The 19,849-nt window shown below is 33.5% G+C and overlaps 3 protein-coding genes across 3 annotated transcripts; 2 read left to right on the forward strand and 1 right to left on the reverse strand.

The window, feature by feature from the left end:
• The first annotated feature begins 212 nt into the window (after positions 1–212).
• On the forward strand, positions 213–6,922 carry LOC133174511 (nucleolin-like). The gene is made up of 11 exons (XM_061309627.1): positions 213–342; positions 2,292–2,402; positions 2,562–2,658; positions 2,756–2,875; positions 3,001–3,117; positions 3,218–3,349; positions 3,707–3,760; positions 4,461–4,617; positions 4,775–4,968; positions 5,837–5,977; positions 6,357–6,922. The coding sequence occupies exons 1-11, from the start codon at positions 313–315 to the stop codon at positions 6,416–6,418; spliced, it is 1,215 nt and encodes a 404-aa protein (XP_061165611.1). The 5' UTR covers positions 213–312; the 3' UTR covers positions 6,419–6,922.
• Positions 6,923–9,890: 2,968 nt separating this feature from the next.
• LOC133201417 (histone-lysine N-methyltransferase SETMAR-like) lies at positions 9,891–11,118 on the reverse strand. Its single transcript, XM_061337223.1, has 2 exons — positions 10,759–11,118; positions 9,891–10,458 (listed from the first exon to the last, which is right to left on the reverse strand). The coding sequence occupies exons 1-2, from the start codon at positions 10,969–10,971 to the stop codon at positions 10,069–10,071; spliced, it is 603 nt and encodes a 200-aa protein (XP_061193207.1). The 5' UTR covers positions 10,972–11,118; the 3' UTR covers positions 9,891–10,068.
• Positions 11,119–14,587: 3,469 nt separating this feature from the next.
• On the forward strand, positions 14,588–18,651 carry LOC133174520 (uncharacterized). Its single transcript, XM_061309636.1, has 2 exons — positions 14,588–14,649; positions 16,449–18,651. Exon 2 carries the CDS (start codon positions 16,885–16,887, stop codon positions 18,148–18,150), a length of 1,266 nt encoding a protein of 421 aa, XP_061165620.1. The 5' UTR covers positions 14,588–14,649; positions 16,449–16,884; the 3' UTR covers positions 18,151–18,651.
• Positions 18,652–19,849: the final 1,198 nt, after the last annotated feature.

Genomic DNA, 19,849 nt, shown 5'->3' on the forward strand with positions numbered 1-19,849 from the left:
TGAAACAAGCGCCTGTGCATGCGCATACTATATTAGGAGTATTTATTTTTCATGGGAATATATAAAGAGGGAAAATATTGTGAAGAACAGCATGACTAAGGTGATCACTTCAAGTGAGCGCAGTGGCCAATGGGCCTCTTTCCAAACGACTGCTAGCGGCAGCGAATAGAATCAAGGGCAGAGAACCAGTGATGTTCTTTTTATTGTTCGAAACTAAGAGGAGAAGTGACGTAGCCTAGCTCTGTCTTTTTAACCACGCGGTGGACAGGGAAGGGAGGAAGAAAAGCAGCTCGTAACAAAACTTCAAACAAAATGCCACAGAAACAAGTTAAAATCAAAAAGGTATGTGAAATGGCTAGGAAATAGATTGAATTTAACTATGGTATAGTGACATACTGTTTACATAGTTTGTTAAGTAGGAGAAACCGTGTTAATTCTTGTGTTTACAACAAGCGTTTCTTTTCTCCATGAAATAAATACACTTATACAGAATAAGCTAGGTCCATTAACTTCTCCAAAAATAGATATCATTGTTTAGGACCAAAAAGAGATACTTATAAATGAATTTATTTTCTTAAAAGCGAACGTGGAAGTAATTTGAAGACCATGAAAACAAATTAATTCTGAACTTGGATAACCACGTGGTGTGACCTAGTTTTGAAATTTTTTTCACCCTTATGATGAGACACCACTTTTAGTTGGGGGCACATGGTCACATTGTGTGGCATGAATGATGTGGGCCATGTTCAACAGCAGCAAAAAAATATATGGTTGATCCATCAAAATATTATAGTTCTGTAATGAGAAAGTTGAATTCAAAACTTTAAGTAAAAGTTAATAAGTAGATTTATTTCAATGAATCAATTATAAAAAAAAAAAGTAAGGCTGATAGTATTTTAAACTTTTTTTATGTCCTTATTTCAGCAAGCTCAGTGGTGAATCCAGAGGATGAAATCTCCTGCTTGCCACTGGTCATTGCATTTAGTTGTACATAATAATCTGTCCCCAACTTTGAATCTTAAAATCCCTTCCAGAAAGGGAGAGTCACCTATAAATGTGGTTATCCCAGTTGGTATGGGATTTAGAGGGAAATCCTAGTTGGCATGGGGTTATCCCAAATGAAGCATGTATTCCCAGCAAGGGATTTTGGGGTTAAGTAAATCCCTCATTGGTAAGGCTATGGGAATACTCTTTGAAGCAAGAGAATCCCTGTTAGTATGGGAACATGTCCCTGTCAGTAAGGGATATAATATCCCAGTTGGCATGGGATATGGGGCAGACTTGGCAAAAATCCCTGTTGGTAAGGGGTTGGCTTAGCATCTCATATGGCAACCAGTTGGTTCAGTCTCATATGCTGGTGTCTCCAAGCCTGTGGTATCTGCCATGTTGTAAACCAGTAAGTCATATGGTGTAAGATTAAACAATGTTATGAATCGGGGATTAATCTAGGTTTGTAAGGAATCTTTTTTTTTTAAGAAATTAGGAATTTTCAAGATTCATTTTAACTTGTTTTAAAACAAATTATGATTAAATAATCATAGTTACAAAGAATCAGAAAAATACTGCAAGGACAAATGCTTTTTAAGTGATAATATTATATAAAAGCAAATGGAAATATACATTCCATAATAGAAGAACAACAAAAATATTGTTTGATCTTTTTGAGGATGTACAAGAAATTTTCACTCGGTAAAAGGGAAAATGAGTTTTCAAAGGAGAGTTTTTCCTTCAACAAAAATACTTTGTATTGGTCATAAATATAGCCTAGATTAATCCAGGGTTAGAAACTCCCTAAAATTACAACTCGCAAATAATTGCGAGTACCAAGAAAGTGAACTCGGAATTTTATAAGACTACTCGCAATTTTCATATAAAGTTAAATTTATATAAATTAAATACATGTAACTTAAGGAAAAAGTAACTACTGTACAATACACAAAATACAACTACAGTGTGACTTTTAGTTAAATTACTGATTTAAATCAAAAGCATTGTGTTCTGTCATATTATATAATTCTGCTACAGTATCAATGCAAAAAAATCAACTCGCAAGTTTTTGCGAGTTACCTAATTTTTAACTCGCAATTTGGGAATTCTAACTCGCGTTTTGCGAGTTGTATATAGTGAATTTCGAACCCTGTAATCCCTGTAAATGTAAAAAAAAAGAAAAAAAAAAGTAGATTATTGTTGTGAAGATGAAGTGAACTGTTATCTTTGAAATGGAAATATGACTAAGAAAAAGAATCCCAAAAGATAAAAGCACAACTGAAATGCTAGACATTTTCTTTTAGGGGAAAGTGCAGGCCCAGAAATCGAAGAAGGCCCCTCCCAAACCAGCACCTGTTGAGGAGTCAGATGAGTCATCTGAAGAAGATTCTGATGATGATGAAGATGATGTAGAGGTACTTTAATGAAATACAAGTGTTATAGTACCCAAAATTTATTCATTTATGAACAGTTGCTAATTGTCAGTATCTATTTTATAGAAATGTTGTATAGTTATAGTAGAGGCTGCATATATGTTGCAAACAATTGACTTTTCACATTTTTTTTGAATGCAGATGGCTGAGGTTAATGGCAAAGCTTCACCACAGAAAAGGAAGGCAGTAGAGCTAGAGGAAGATAGTGATGATAGCGATAGTGATGACAGCGAAGAAGGTTAATCTCATGTCCTTTTATTTATTTTATGATTTATCAAACCATATCAAATTGTTATCATTGTTATCATTTGTTGAAAATTTATTTACAATTGTAGATGAAGTTGCCAAACCAGCTGCACCTAAAAAAGCAAAAACTACACCTGCTCCCAAGAAAGAAGAGAGTAGTGATGATGATGAGGAGGAGGAAGATGATGATGATGACGATGAGGAAGAAGGTATTACTTCTAAGTGTATTAAAATCTTTTAATGTGTACATGTATATTATAGATTTCAAAATGTTAGTAAATTTTAAGATTTGAAATGTTCAGAGAATAACAAATTTTTTTTCTTAAATTTTCAGAAGAAGAAACAAAACCAACCCCTTCAAAGACAAAAACTCCAATAAAACCAGCTAAAGCTACTGAAGAGAGTGATGATGACAGCGATGAAGACGAGGATGATGATGATGAAGATGATGGTAGGTGACTTGGCTTGATGAGAAGAAAAATTTTCAAGTAATGTACCATAAGTTTAAAAGTTTTGGAGATGAGTGGATTTCAAAAAACTTGTATTTTCAGATGAAGATGAGGAGGAAGCACCTGCTCAGAAAACAAAGGCAGTGAAGAAAGCTAAACAAGCTGAGGAAGAGGAAAGCGATGATGATGAGGAAGATGATAGTGATGATGATGAGGAAAGTGATGAGGAAGAAGGTAATTTTTCCCATTTATTGAGTGTTTATCAGATACAGTAGAGCCTTGTTAATCCAAACATGTGACCATGATCAAAATGTCAGGTTAATTGAAGCTTTCAGATTAATGAAAAGTCCCGTGCTTAATATATAGAAATGTAAATTCTATTCCCCCCAAATTTCTTCCAGATGGAGAAGCGTTCGGATTAAAGAGGCTCCACTATATTTGTATATGGACTGGAGTAATTATCATGCAAACACTGTTGCTTGTAATGTTATCCAAGGGGAATCACAATTAAAAGTTGACTAAGTGTAGTCAGTTAATGAAATGATTTAATGTTCAGAGACATTGAGTTTGAAAATAAATTTGTTTCCACAGAAGAAGAGGAGGAGGAAGAAGAGAAACCTGTCAAAAAACAAAAGGGAAAAAAGGGTAATTAAGATTTGTTTGAGCTATGTAAACTGGACAGTTAAAAAGCTCACCTTTTATCCTGCCAAGTCTAAAATATAACCGATACAGTATTGGTTGATATCAAATTCAAATGAAGTTGCCTATTCCAAATTTTGTAATGAGCACATCAACAAATCTTGCGACAACAAATTTTGATGTTCAGTTAAAAATATAAATCCCAATTATCAGAATAATTTTAGTACAATTGTACAAGCAATATCAACAGTCAAATTTCGGTTCTCATGGAAAAACATGTTAACCCATTGTAATACCATTTAGTGAGGCTGTCAGTGAGTTATAATGTGAGTTATTCCACATGAAGGCCAAGACCAGTCATAATCTACAGATTATAAGAGTTGTACACATACGAATGCTGAGGTTACTTTACCCAAACAATATATATAGTGCTCTGACTGTAGCAGTCTATAAAGTTTAAAATAGCTTGGTAATGCCTTTCTGAAATTATAAAGAATCATTAGAGGAGAGGGCTAATACATGCAGTGTGTCTGCTCTCTAATCCTATGTTGTATTACAGAATAAAATACTCTTAATTTAAGTCTGGTCTGTGCTGAAAACTAAAATATTATTTGAATCTGGTCATTACAATACAAAGAAAGGATAAAGTTCAGAAAGACTCCATTGGTCAAGAGATTTTTACTGAAGTTGGCATGTTATCTTTCAGAAAAAAAGGAAAATGGATTTGGAGAACAAGCACAGGAAGAGTCTACACTGTTCGTGAAGAACATCGCTAGCAACGTAGACAAAGATCAACTCTCAGAAATGTTCCCAGGAGCCAAAGAGATCCGCATGCCTACTAAACATGATGGATCCCCAAAAGGGTAAGAAAACTACAGTAATATCAAGGCTTTATGAGTATAAAATTTTGTTAAGTTAACACGTCAGACATTGAGTGATGAATTGTCATTGTTAAATTTTAGGATTTTAAATTTTAATTTTGAAACATTTTCTAATTCTGAGTATGGTTTTGTTATACAGATTTGCATACCTTGAGTTTGATGATGCCAAGAAAGTAAAGAAATATATTGAAACTAAACAAGGAGCGGAATTAGAGGGACAGGAACTGTTCCTTGATTTAGCCAATAAAAAACCACCCAACAATAGAAACCAGAGGGGAGGTCGAGGGGGGAGAGGAGACTTTGGAGGGGGCAGAGGTCGCGGGGGCGGTGGTGGTGGTGGTGGCCGAGGAGGCAGAAAAAGTGGTAGGGACAGTTTCTATTAAAAGAAGCATGGTACCGCCATAAAAAATAAAATTTTTGCATGGTTGTATGACATTAAAGCTGTTGAATAAGTTGAAGTAGCAATGCAAAATGTTATACTTGAGAAAAAAACCCAGTTTTCTTATATGTAAGAAAATGCTTGAGCTCATGAAAAATGGGTATTTTTAATATGAGTTGTGTATTTTGATGAATCTGTTGTAGACCCAACCAAGATTCTGTTTGTGAAGAACTTGAACTACTCCACCACGAACGACAGCTTGACTGAGGCTTTTGAGGGATGTTCTGCTGCCAGAGTGGCCATGGAGAGGGATAACCCAGGTAGATCTAGAGGGTAAGTTACAGGAAATCTAGAATCATCTGTCATACTGTAGGAATAATCTTCAAAAGATCTTGTCATTTGATACATGTATTTAATGTTGTAGATTTGGGTTTGTGGAATATGACTCTGTAGAGTCAGCTAAGGAAGCATTTAATGCAATGAAAGGACAGGAAGTTGATGGTCGAACAATCTTCTTAGACTTTGCAGAGGAAAGATCAGGTTAGATTTAAAAAGTATCATTAATATACATATTGATTAGGAATTTCATTCTAGAATCAATTTCGGATCATAGAAGTATTCCTTTAAAAAAAGATAATATTTTCATCTGTAAAATATCATAAATAAAACTGACAATAAGTGCTGTAAGATTTATCTAAAGTGTAACCTAAGTGTGCAAGAATTTTTTGTATGAAACATTAAAATAAATGTTTTGAAGAACTGTAATGGTAAATAATAGTATTGTGGTAATTTGATGTCATCCTTGTCTTTCAGGAGGAGGAGGTGGTCGTGGAGGCCGAGGTGGTGGTCGCGGTGGTGGTGGTAGAGGTGGTGGCGGTCGCGGTGGTGGTTTCAGAGGAGGACGCGGCGGTAGAGGTGGTGGACGTGGGGGAAGAGGAGGAGGAGGATTTGGCAAAAGTCCAGGTACACAGTTCTTCATTTGTTTGAATGAAAAAAATGGGAATAACTTTATTCTTTTTTAGTTCTCATTCTTAAAAAAATTACAGACATACTTTGTTATCTTGAAATTGATGGTACCAAGAAAACCTTAAATAATCTAGGATTGGAGATCATGAGGATAAAATGCATAAAAATAGGTGTTGGGACCTAACTGGCATCAATATATTGTTCGTACAGGTGTTAAGATAACAAAGTTCAACTGTATCATCCATTGTTAGAGTTTGCAAATAAATGTGTATTTATATTGTAAGTAAGAAAAAGTTTTATATATACATGTACATTAATGTATAATTTCTGTCTGTTGGTAAATGAAATTTAAACTTAATGTTTAAATTTTTTTAAGCTGCAAAAGGAGCAATTCAAGAATTCTCAGGAAAAAAGAAGACCTTCAGCATGGACGATTGAGGAGTTGACTCATTGACCGTCTTTTCATGTCCATCAGGCCATGTCTGTCTGTGCAATCATGTTGAAAATTTTCTTGAGGAAGGCAGAGACCTTTAGAATCTAATTTTAAAAAAAAAAGAGGCTGACTTTTTACAAAGTTTTTCACACTATGATATTTACATCTTGTGAATTTTTTCTTTGTTTTCACTGGAGAATTTTTAGTACCATGTTATTGTATACAACCATGAATTAATGTCTTTGATTTTATATAGGATTTTCATTACCCATAGTCCTTGACATATCTCTGCCTGTTGTATATTTATTGTAGTTCTCCCATTGTGTCAGATCTTGGCTGAGTGTAGGTTGTACAGAAATCTTGATGCATTTATATACTACCCTCCCTCTCCATTCATCTTCTTCATGATCATGTTGATAAAATTGTTCACATTGTTAATTCTTACATCTTGTTTTATGATAAATGTTGTTATACATTGTATAAAGATGAATAAAGTAGAGCTGCTATAAGTCTTGTTTTAATCTTATTACTGTGTATGATGGAGATCATGATATAGTGGACATTCATTAAGGAATTCATACGTAAAGCAGTATGTACATCCTGTATACTGACAGTGATACAACTGGAGAGAAACGAAACACATTCCATGAAGGTTAAGAAGATTCTTAAGTGCTTAAATATAATGGGTACATTTAATCCCCAAAGCTAATGTCTTGATGTTTTTTGAGAATGATAGGTCTGAAAAAAAGAAATACATGTAGTGATATAACTCAATTTGTAATCAATTCAAGCAGTCTCGGCGTTTTATAAGCTTAAGGTAGATTAATTTATCAAACATTTTATTTGAATATTTTTAGTACTTTTTGTATTCCAGAAAGTGAATTCAACAAATATTTTTGGGGTTTTTTTTGGAATATTTTTTCCAGAACAGCTCTGAGCTACGTGCCCTGTGTTGAAAATCCCATCTACATTTATAAGGATATAGCTCCATGTTAAAAACAGTATTATAAGGAGGGTACTTTCCACAAGTACGGTTGATGTTAAAATCTGATTTTTTTCTCAGTGTTGAATTTTTGGGAAAATTTCATTATGGATTCACAATTGGAGTCTTACAATCGAAGCACTGTTGGTGAAGTGTAACTTTAATATAGGCCCTAAATACATGTACATGTATTTTCATGCAAGACAACTTGTATCACATTCTGTGATGCGTCCATCTGTAATCTTTTAATGTTAATCTTTTAACCTCTCAAGAACCAAACTTGCCACAAAACATCCTTGGGTGAGAGGAATTCAAGTTTGTTTAAATGCCCTCTTTCAAGGGGAGGTAATAACTAAGAATGACGTCGCAAGTAGATTTTTCACTCTTCTGAGCCAAAAGGCTCAAAGAGCTAATGCTATGGCCATTTGTGCAGTGTGCGTAATTTTTTTAGAATATGGCCCATAACTCAAGAACCCCTGGCCAATTATTGTCAAATTTGTCACAGGGTATCCTTGGCCCAAGGGCTCCCGTTTATACTAAAACTAGGGTTGTGACCCTTAAACAAGAGGAGATAATTAGGAAAATAGAAACAAAAGTACTGGTTGCTAAAAAATCTTCTCAAGAACCACTGGGCAGATTATCACCAAACTTACACAAAAGGATGAGGATATGTTGTAGATTAAAAATTATACAAGGCATCACCCTGGGGCAAAGGGCGTGGTCATAGGGTCACTTCAAATTTAAAAATTACATTTTATTAAAATGTTGATATTTTGCTTACTATAAGGACTAGGATCATCAAAACTTGTCAGTTGATGCATCTAAGGACCTCATATCATGTTGACTCAAAAGTAGTCATGGTGACCTACTTTTTAAATTTTGCGGCAATTCTTTTTCAAAATAATTTAGAGGCATATTTTGAACAATTTAAGGCCTTTGATCATCAAACTTTGTCAGTTGATATATCTTGGGTCCTCGGAGTACGTCGACTAAAAAGTAGGTCACCTTGACCCACTTTTTGAATTTTATGGCTAATCTTTTTCAAAACAATTAAGGTAATTAATTCTAAAACTGAGAGGTTTAGAATCATTAAATCTTGTAAGATGATGCATCTTGGGGCCATAAAACATATTTATTAAAAAATAGGTCATAGTGACCTACTTTCTGAACTTTGCAGGCGTTCGATTTCAAAGCTATTTAGAGGCATAATTTGGACATTTTAAGGCCTATGATCATAAAACTTTGTAAGCTGATGCTTTATATATGATAAACACTGCATAATTGGGTACGAGTCAAGGTAATTTAACTACTGAAAAAATCATTAATCAACTGGTTAAGAATAATACTTTGAATAAAACTTTGGCAAAAATTTCAAATATAGGCGAGTCAAATAAGGATAGAAGGGGGTGCGTTTTTATATTTTTTTTTATCATTTACGGCAGGTTTTTTCTATATTTTCAAGACTTCAAAACATGATTATTTGCAATGTGTAATTAATGTTATATATATATATATATATATATATATATATATATATATATATATATATATATATATATATATATATATATATATATATATGTTATTCTTAAATATGTGTTTTGTGATGAAAACTAGCTATTTTCTGAAGTGACTGTAAAATGTCTGTAATTAGTTGATAAACATAATGTTTTAAACATCAAAAAGTTATAAGCATTTATTTTCAATTTATTTTTAGTAGATAGATGAAGATCATTTATACATGTAGTTATAAAACAGCTTTGTTGCACTCCTGACTGCAGTCCACTTAAATTTTAAAACCATAGAACACAAAACTTCATAAAGTGTTGGCAACATCAAGTGGTAACGAAATTGCGCAATATTTGTAGTCCAATACTTCTTAATTAAAACACATAAAAGTATTAAAATTTGGCTTTATCTCTTGAATTATTCCGTATTTATGTCAAAAAAAAAAAACTAGTTAAAATATATATTTAGAAGATAAAATATATTTTATAGTATATATTTTCCTTTACAGGACAAACACTGTAAGCAACTGAGGTCAACCAGATATATTCTGATTTGATTTGATTTAAACATATTTTATTGAACACAATCAATAGGATTGGACACAAGTTATACCAACTTAGATTGTCCTCTCCAACAGATATATTCTACTCACCAATTTTTTCTTTATATTTATTCATTTGATCAACAATAATTCTAACATATTTGTTGCACTCCTATCCATGCGAGTCTTTAAAGTAGAATTGTGAAGCGAAAATTACATAAGAACTTGTCCTGTTGTTTCAGTGACGTTGAGGTGGAATTACTTGAATTTTATAACAATTTTTCAGTTTGTTTATTTTTTTACATTCATAAAAAAATCAAAGAAAAGATAAAAACACATTTGAATTGATAAAATTGGAAAAGAGGAGGGTTTTAATAATACGAGGGCCATTCAAAAAGTTTTGTCCTTAGTGCAATAAAAAAAATAAAGACATAAACTCATTAGGATTTCTTTATTTCATTCCTTCAAAGTACTCCCCTTTAACACGTATACACTTTTTCAAACGAGAAATCCACTCCTGAAATGCTTTTCTATATTCCTCTTTAGGAAGACCCTTCACAAACTGATGTATTGCAGAGCCAAGTGATGCCCTAGAGTTATAGCGTCTTCCAGATAAATGTCTTTTAAGTTTTGTGAATAGAAAAAAAGTCACAGGGGGAAAGATCTGGAGAGTAGGCAGGGTGAGGGATGACAATAACCCCCTCTTTACTGAGAAAATCTGTCACTAATTTTGACTTGTGGGCTGGAGCATTGTCGTGCAACAAGAAGATACCCTTGATACCAGTTTTTGGACGTTTCTTTTTGTATTGCTGTTTAAGTTTATGCAAAATTTTATATTTATACATCTTTCCAGTAACACTCTTCTTCTCGGGAATCGGAAATTGCAACACAACACCCTCCCTATCAAAGAATATAGCATAGAGAATCTTTTTGGTGCTCTGACAGCGTTTAGCAATAACTGGACGCTTTCCATGTTTCGTCATCCATACTTTATTATTAAACTTTCTTTGAGGCTGAAAATAATGCACCCAAGTTTCATCTCCTGTTACCATATCTGAAAATAGTCGATTTTTCCTCTTTTTGAATAGTTTAATGATTTTTTTCGCACATGACACACGATTAGCTTTTTGTTCCTCATTCAGTAAATGGGGTATCCATCTTGCAGAGATCTTCCTGTAACCAAGGTCTTTTGTAAGAATTTTATGAACTGCTCCCATTGATATCCCTACCATTCGAGCGAAGTCCTTAACAGTGTATCTCCCATCTCTCTCTACTAAATCTTTGATTTTCAGCAATTTTTTTGTATTACTAACCGTTTTTGGTCTTCCAGATCGTACATCATCTTTAACACTTTCTCTTTCATCTTTAAATTTCTTCAACCACCTGGAAACGGTTCTATATGACGGTTGTTGGTCTCCATAAATATTATGAACTTCTTCGAATGTTTCCATTGCTGATTTTTTAAGTTTAGCACAGGCTTTTATGTGGCTTCTTATTTCTGCTGTTGTACTTACTTTCTTTTCCATGATAAAACAATAGAGTATCACGTGTAGTGTATTTTCAAAACTTGATAAATCTTCAAAACCTCAAGCAATTCTTTTTCGGCAAGGACAGTGTGGTTGATAAAGAATTCAATGAACCATAACAAGCGTGTTTGAAGTGATCTACATTCATTTTTTTTATGGAGGACTGGGTAGGACAAAACTTTTTGAATGGCCCTCGTAAATATGTCAATAATTTAGTACTTAATTATTCAAATACATGTAGATGATTATTAATTAAAGAATATTCCTTAGCACGAATATAAGTCTATTCATCAAATAACTTGAATCTTTAAAATAATGTGTTGCACTCCTGACCATAGAAATATAGATCTGAAACACAGACAGACCCTGTTATCGTTAAATCTATTTGGTAAAAATGTTCTTTGTGTCTTTGTTTTCCAAAATATAAAAAAACAGAGAATCATATACTGATATTTTTTTTTTCATGCTGGGGAGCAAAACATCAATTGTTGCACTGCTGGCACTATTGGGTATGCACAGATACTTTACTCTCATTATGTTCCCCAAACGAAGTTTGGGAACATATTGTTTTTACTCTGTTTCTTCTTATTATTATTATTATTATTATTATTTTTCTTCCTGGGTACTTTTTTGTCCGTGAGTGATCTCCGAAACTACACATCCGATTGAGGTGAAACCTTTTTAGGGTTAATAGGAATGTTATGTAGATTTGCGGAACGAAGGTCATTTTGCGCGCACGTGCATGCACGTGCGTGCGCGTGCAATGCGTAAAATGACCTATATACTTGTTATAGCTGTAACTTTTATATTTTTTTATGAAATGCTTTGATACTCAGAATATAAGGATGTATTAATAGTGTAGACAAGATGACATGGTCAGAATGCGCATGCATGCACGTGCGCGCATGCGCATTGATTGAAATAACCAATACAATCGATATAGACGGAACTTGTACATTTTTTGATGAATTGCTTTGAAACTCAGAATATAAATATATATTAGAAGTGTACACAAGAAGACTTGATCAGCGCACACATGCATGCACGTGCGTGCACGTGCAATGAGTAAAATGACAGATATACTTGATATAGCTATAACTTTCATATCCTTTGATGAAATGCTTTGATACTTTGGATATCAGGATATATTAAAAGTGTAGACAAGATAACATGGTCAGAATGCACATGCATATACGTGTGCGCATGCGCAATGATTGAAATAAACAATGCAAATGATATAGACTTAACTTGTACATTTTTTGATGAATTGCTTTGAAACTCAGAATATAAATATATATTAGAAGTGTACACAAGATGACATGATCAGCGCACACATGCATGCACTTGCAAGCACGTGCGTGCGCGTGCAATGAGTAGAATGACCAATATACTTGATATAGCCAAAACTTTCATATCTTTTGATGAAATACTTTAATACTCAGAATATAAGGATATATTAATGTGTAGACAAGATGACATGGTCGGCATGCACATGCATGCACGTGCGTACGCGTGCAATGAGTAAAATGACCAATATACTTGATATAACCATAACTTTTACGTTTTTTGATGTAATGCATTGATACTCAGAATATATAGACCCTTTATAAATGTAGACAAGACGACATTGTCAACATGCACATGCGCGCGCATGCAATGCTAAAATGACCAATTTACTTGATATAGCTGTAAATTTTACACTTTTTGATGAAATGCTTTGATACTCAAATATGTAGATATATTAATAAGTGTTGACAAGATGACACGGTCATCATGGACATGCATACACGTGCGCGCGCTTGCAATGCGTAAAATGACAGATATACTTAATATAGCCGAATTTTTTTTATCTTTTGATGGAATTTGAATATAAAGATGTATTAAAAGTGTAGACAAGTTGACATGGTCATTTTTTTACATGCATGCCCGTGCGCCCGCGTGTAATGCGTAAAAAAACCAATATACTTGATTGCCTTTTTTAATGAAGCTTACAGGGAATAAGACACCAAAAGGAAGTTGGGGAGCGTTTGGGGAACATCTGTAACGGTCCCCGTTACAATTAATACTAGTTAATGCTGCTTTTGATTTATATAACATTTTTAAGTTTTAAATTGTGTATCATGAAGAATCGGTCTTTCTGTCTGTAATTAACAATAAAATTTTAAAGATCAACATTAACAAAGCATCAGACCAACGAAATTATAAAATACGCGCATAGAAGACAGAGATGTTTGCGCTTCGTTGACAGTCTACTTTTGTTTGGTTCACTGCAGCATGGTTTGTAAAAAGCTGAAGTTAAACAATAATAGTTGCAAAGTATGGCACATGCATCCAGTTATAACTCAGAAATCAGAAAGATAATTATAAATGTCTACATACACAATAATTATGTCGGTATAAGTTACCAACCTATTTAGAGAATCTGATTTTTATGTTGGTAAATTTACCAAAAATACATAGTTACCTCGCATGTTGACATAAATAAGTCGTATATCTATATAATTATCTCGCATGTTGACATAAACAAGTCGCATGTCTACATGTTTATCTCGCATGTTGACATAAATATGTATCATGTCAACATGATAATGTTGCATCTTTGACAAATGATGCCAGATACTGGCGGAAATAAGTAAAATATTTAATGTTCAAATCAGACTCTCTGAAAAGATTGGATATTTGCATGTAAACATCATTATTTTACATACAGACACAATTATCTGGCATGGTAACATAATTTAACTTGCATGTAGGGGGCAGAAATTTGCTACCATAATTAAAGTATTCTTCAGGGAAAATATAAACACTAAAATTGTGTTTACCTTGCAATTTTTTTAAAACATTAATTTAATTTTTTTGAAATTCTTAATATAAAGTCATTTTATTCTGAATCCTTATATATTTTTATCTGTATTTAAAATGGGTCGAGAAAAATCAAATTTCTGTAATATATTAGATGAAACGTGAGCGATAACAGCTGATTCTACTACATTCCAAGTCCCTCTTTGAAGACAAAATGAAGAGTGGGTTGATGATATAGCAATCCTTGTAAATTACCATTTAACAAAAGATTTTAATTCTGAATTCCCTGAAATTGAAAAAAAATGCGTATATTGAATCCTAACATATATGATTTACTCACTTTTTATTATTGCTGATTTCTTTCTATATATTGCAATTTGTTGCTTTTGAAATATATTTAAAACTGTTATTTCCTATGGTTGTTTATGTTTTCCCGAGCTGCGTGATTTTTATGCTTCCTCATAAAATTCGTGTATAATGGCCATCCCCGAACATTACAAGACTGTGAAGTCACATTAATGAAGAACTTCTGATGTACATTAACCTTAGTTATCATATTGTTTATGTGATATATAACATTTGTGCAAAAAAATATCAGTTACTGCACAAATGCAACAAAAAGCATTGACCTACCTTTCGATCGAGTTTGAAGCATGCGAATTCGACCCCCCCCCCCCCCCCCCCCCGTAAAAGCGACTCTCCCGTTCTTCTTTGCGATTCTCTCAAAGTATCGGTTAGACACGGTGATGTTGTTTTTTCCAATGTGAGTTCGCACATGAGCATGCGCATTCACTTCCGAAAATCTGTTTTTGATCATCGAATTCGCTAGTAGATTTTAACATCAACAGGACATCCGCCATTACTAACAGAAGTCAGGTAATACATTCTTATACTTAGAATTCTTATCCATCTTCAAATGAACAATACATATCAATTTAATCTCCTATGATTGTAGAGCTCTTTAAACTCTTACATAACTTATTTCAAGAAAAAATATGCAAAAAGTAATATCCCTGGAAAGCATCTCAAAATTGGGGGGGGGGGGGTTGTTCAAATAACATAACATGACCTCAGTTATTATTTAGGTTTGAGCTACCAAGGTCTATCAAATGTCAATGTTTAATCTTTAAGCCATATTCTATGTTACGGTAAAAATACACTTCTGTTCCAGTCAAAGGAAACAGGACGTACAAATGAGAGAATCAGGAGATTCTATAATTTGTACATGCTCTGCAGTTCACTTATGGTTTTAATATTACCCCACCCCTTCCAAAAAATTAGGGTAAAATTCAAAATACTTCAGTTGAGCATATAAGATGAATATTCATTTTTACAAACTTCAAAAGGTTTCATATGTATACTCTCTTGCCAATAGACAATTACGAGGGGTTATCAAAAAGTTCGTGGACTAGCGTCATAAAATTAAAACCGCTTTAGGTACATCAATGAATTTTTACACATTTAGTTAGCATCATCTTTTCTATCTATAGAATAAACCATAAATCATAATTTTTATTTTTTAATAAATTGTTAGTGTTTTTGTAAGCAAAGGTATGTCCAGGCGGCGCAACCTCTAATATGACGTTTTTTTTCTACCTGAGTGTAACTGAGAAAAACTCTTTAGATATGAGTATTTGTCATCAAAAAATCTCGTTAATTCAGGCATGTGGTACGACACATTTGTTCAGTAAAATTTGCAATTTTTACCCCATTCTGTAATTTCTATGAAATTTTATCGTAAATTTTATATGGAGTGTCCAAACAATTATGGGCTTGAAAATAACGTCAAAAAGGGGGAGGGGTTTCTTTTTCAAACACTCTATAGAGTTTCGCTCCTGGAAAAACTGGTATTGACCTAAGGAATGTTTAAACTTGCTACAGAAAAATAAAATGCATCCAGAGTACTTATTTTTAATGCCCAAAAAGATTCAGAGAGATGAAATATGCACAGTTAGTGTCGATTTGTAGTCAGTGTGTCAAAAGTCAGTCACGTCGAAAAGTGACGTTGATCATGTGTGGTAGAAATTGAACTCCAACAAGCTAAGTATTCTGGCATAATCAGGTGAGGATCTTCCCCATATAAAGATCCATTTACAATATTATATGTATTGAAAACAGCTGCTCATGACATTGTAAATTCATATAAATAAGACGGGTTTAAGTCCTTACTTAACCCCAGGTAATCTCATCAAGATAATTGCATGAGGTAGAGAGAGCGGACATTAAGAAACAATGACGTTAAGCGGACGTCATGACACTAAACGGCGACAGCGCCGGGTGGTCACATAAAGTCTTTTTAATTTTAGAATAATTTGGCAAATTATCAACGTATCTAGCTAAAATTTTCAACATTTCTTAAACTTTTGTTGTTTTATGTTCCGCTTAAATTTTGTAAGCAAAGACTACATATTATTAATTTTATCGCGTCAGTCCACGAACTTTTTGATAACCCCTCGTAATCACAGACAGATTCCAAAATTGTGAAATTCATGGCCCCAGGGACAGGGGTTCTGGTTCTAGGGTGGCAAAGAGACATAATGACAGAAAGACCCATACAACAAGAAATACTTTAGCAACATGTGACAAAGATACAAAATTTAATTCAGTTTACTGTTTTTATTTAATTTGTGAACGAAACTACTTGAGTAATCTATTTGTCTATAATTCAATTTCAGAGCCCAAGTATAAAGAATGGACCCTCGCACCAGTGCCCAGGACGTGATGCGATGTGACCTGTGTGAGACTGCTGTGGTACAAATGCACTGTGATACATGTCTTGTCAATCTGTGTAAGTCCTGTGTGGGAGAACATGCTTCAGCTGATCTTTTCAAAACCTCATAAAATTGTCGACTTCAAGGAGAAAAAATCTACTTTCCTCTACCCTGAATGTGTAACACATGACAAAGAAAGATGTAAAATGTACTGTAAACAATGTGACATTCCTATCTGCACTAAGTGTCTTATATCCGATCAACATCTAGGTCATAAATTATCTAAGAACTATTACAAATCCTAGATGAAAAAAGGGACATCATCATCCAGGAACAAATTGAATTAAAGGAAACAATTTATCCAACCTACCAGGAGATTGCCTCTGATGTACAAAACAGAATGAGTCAGTTAGAAAAGGAATATGGAGATCTTTCAACAGCCATAACAAAACATGGAGAGGACTGGCACAGAGAAATTGACAAACTTGTCAAGAAACTTAAAGATGAAGTTGATGTTATGAAAAACACACAGTTACAAACTCTACAGAAACATCTGGATGAAATAAAAATGAAAATCTTTAACCTGAGGAAGGAAATAAATTCACTGGAGGATGTTGTAGCCTCTAAAGACATTTCCAAAATCTATAGTGTTAAATCTCACATAGAAAAATACAGGAAACTTCCACAAAAAATTACATCTTTTTTACCCAACTTTACACCAGGAAGAATCCAAGTAGAAGAACTATGTAATTTGTTTGGGGTTTTATCATCAAGTTCTTTAACATCAGATAAACAGGGTTACAGCATGAAGACAACACAGAAATCACCAGAAGCTGGATCCTCTCCTCCAGTCAAACAGCTGCTTGATGAACCAGAGATTATCACCACCATAGACACTGGATACGAAAGACTTTACAATGTGGCCTGTCTGAGTGATGAAGAAATCTGGACAAGTGGAAATGGCAACACAATAAAACTCTTCAGCATCAGTCAGGGATTACTACTGAAGTCAATCAGAACCAAGTCAGGGAACTGGCCATGTGACATAGCAGTGTCAAAAATTGGAGATCTAGTTTATACTGATTACAAAGATAAAACTGTAAATATTGTGAAGAATGAGAAGATAGAGGTGGTCAAACAAAAGAAATGGAAACCTCTGGGTAACTGTATTACATCCTCTGGTGATCTTTTGGTTATTCTAATGAGTAATGATAGAAAACAAACAAAAGTTGTCCAATACTATGGCTTCATAGAGAAAGAAAGCATTCAGTTTGATGACACTGGTAAACCTCTCTATTCTGATTCAGAAGAAAAATACATTACAGAGAACAAGAACCTAGATATCTGTGTGTCTGACAATGAAGCTGGAGCAGTAGTGGTGGTCAATCGAGCCGGGAAACTGAGATTCAGGTACACTGGACATACTCCTGCCCCAAAGAACCAACCATTCAGTCCACGAGGAATCACGACAAACAGTCAGAGTCACATTCTTACAGCTGATATTAACAATGACTGTGTCCACATCATAGACCAGGATAAACAATTCCTCTTCTACGTAGAGTGTGGACTGAGTTATCCCATAGGACTGTGCACAGATACAAATGACAATCTGTTTGTTGCTGAATGGGAAAACAGAAAAGTGAAGAAAATCAAATTTCTACAGTAAAATCCATCCCTTAATGCCGGTTTACACTATGCTTCTTGACACATGCATCTTGGATGCATGCATCTAAATTCAGAGTGTAAATGGGCCTTGTGTTAAATTTAATAGGTGTTGCATCTTGACAGATGGAATAGAACTTGTTCTGTTCCGTGTGTCAAGATGCATGGAACTGACCAATTAAAGGAAGGGTCAGAGTTGAGTTTAGATCATAAGCCTTATTTTCCTCCATATTGGTGCAAAATTCTTCATCCCAAAAGAACCAAAAACAAAGAAAATACTAATTAAGGACAGATGATACAAACAAAAAATGGATGTCTGGATTGGTGTGTATTTTTTGACCCATTATTATTGTTAATGATGCAAATAATAAATTTCTAAATTATTAAGAAATTATATGGTGTTTAAAATTATATCTTTCCGCAACCATCCTTATTATTCTATACAAAGTTTTGTCACTTTAAATCCCATTATTGTAAAGATGTGAATGAAAAATTAAAATCTATATTCGGTTAAACTTATTCACTTTACGTATATAAGCATGACTTTAGATGTTATTTTTTAAGTTTTTGATAAAAGTTTGTTTGTATCATTTTTCCTTAAAATACAATAAGAAAAAGTAATTTGATTATTATCATAAAGAGGAGTTTTCTTTAGAATATATATTAAATCATATCTTCCTTATGAAAATAGGAATGATTCGCTCTGCTAACATAAATCTATAGAAAGATTTGAAGGCTTTGTTATTTTTTTAACAGGATAAAACTTCATATTTATAAAGTATTCTGAAGATGCATGTGTCAAGACACATATATAGTCTAAATAACAAGATGCATGAGGCAAAATAGAAGCATGAATTTAGATGCATGTATCAAGATGCAGTGTAAACCGGCCTTTATGTAGATTACAGTAAACAAGATTTACTTGTTGAAATTTATCAAATTGATGCACTCCAGCTTCATTCCTCAACAGAGCAATCTGATTAAATCACCTGTTCTGACACGCTACCACTTACAAACGATATAGCGTACCAGAACAGCTGATTTTATTCAGATTGTCAATAGCTTGTAGCCCATCTCTAGCTTGATTTTAAATTAACACAAGTTGCATTATTCTTAAACTCTACATATATAACAACCATTATCTTTATTGCCTTTTGTACAGGAACTTTATGTATTGGAAACATGTCAAGGAAACAGGCTTGAGACAAAGTAACAGTAAAGATATTTTAGTTCATTATCTTGAAAGAGTAAATTTTGTTGGTGTAAAGAAGTTTGAGTTAAGAGAAAGTTAGCAAAACACGAGGCTCTGATTACTTTGATAATCAAAGACAAATACAAATAAATACACTGTAGCATCATTTGTTATAATTCTCCAAACCTTGCTACATTTGGACGATATCAAACTTCGGCGAAAAAGAATGCTCACAAGTAAATTTACCCTAAATAATTGCAATAAAATGTAATCCTTATTTTCCCTTTTATGATAGAATAAAACCATGAAATTTAAACAATGCGGTTTTCATATATTTATATCAGGCTTGGGGCAAATTACATTGTAAAGTAATGCATGATATTAATTACCATTTCTTCAAGAATTTAGGAATTAAATTACCATTACCATTACTTTAATTTCTTGAAGTAATGCATTAAATTACCATTACTTTAGAAAAGTAGTGCATTACCATTTCTATCACTTTTGGAGG

Source organism: Saccostrea echinata, unplaced genomic scaffold (genome assembly GCF_033153115.1).
Source record: "Saccostrea echinata isolate AGI-Se365-2 ecotype Australia unplaced genomic scaffold, CSIRO_AGI_Sech_v1 ptg000002l, whole genome shotgun sequence".
NCBI lineage: Eukaryota > Metazoa > Mollusca > Bivalvia > Ostreida > Ostreidae > Saccostrea > Saccostrea echinata.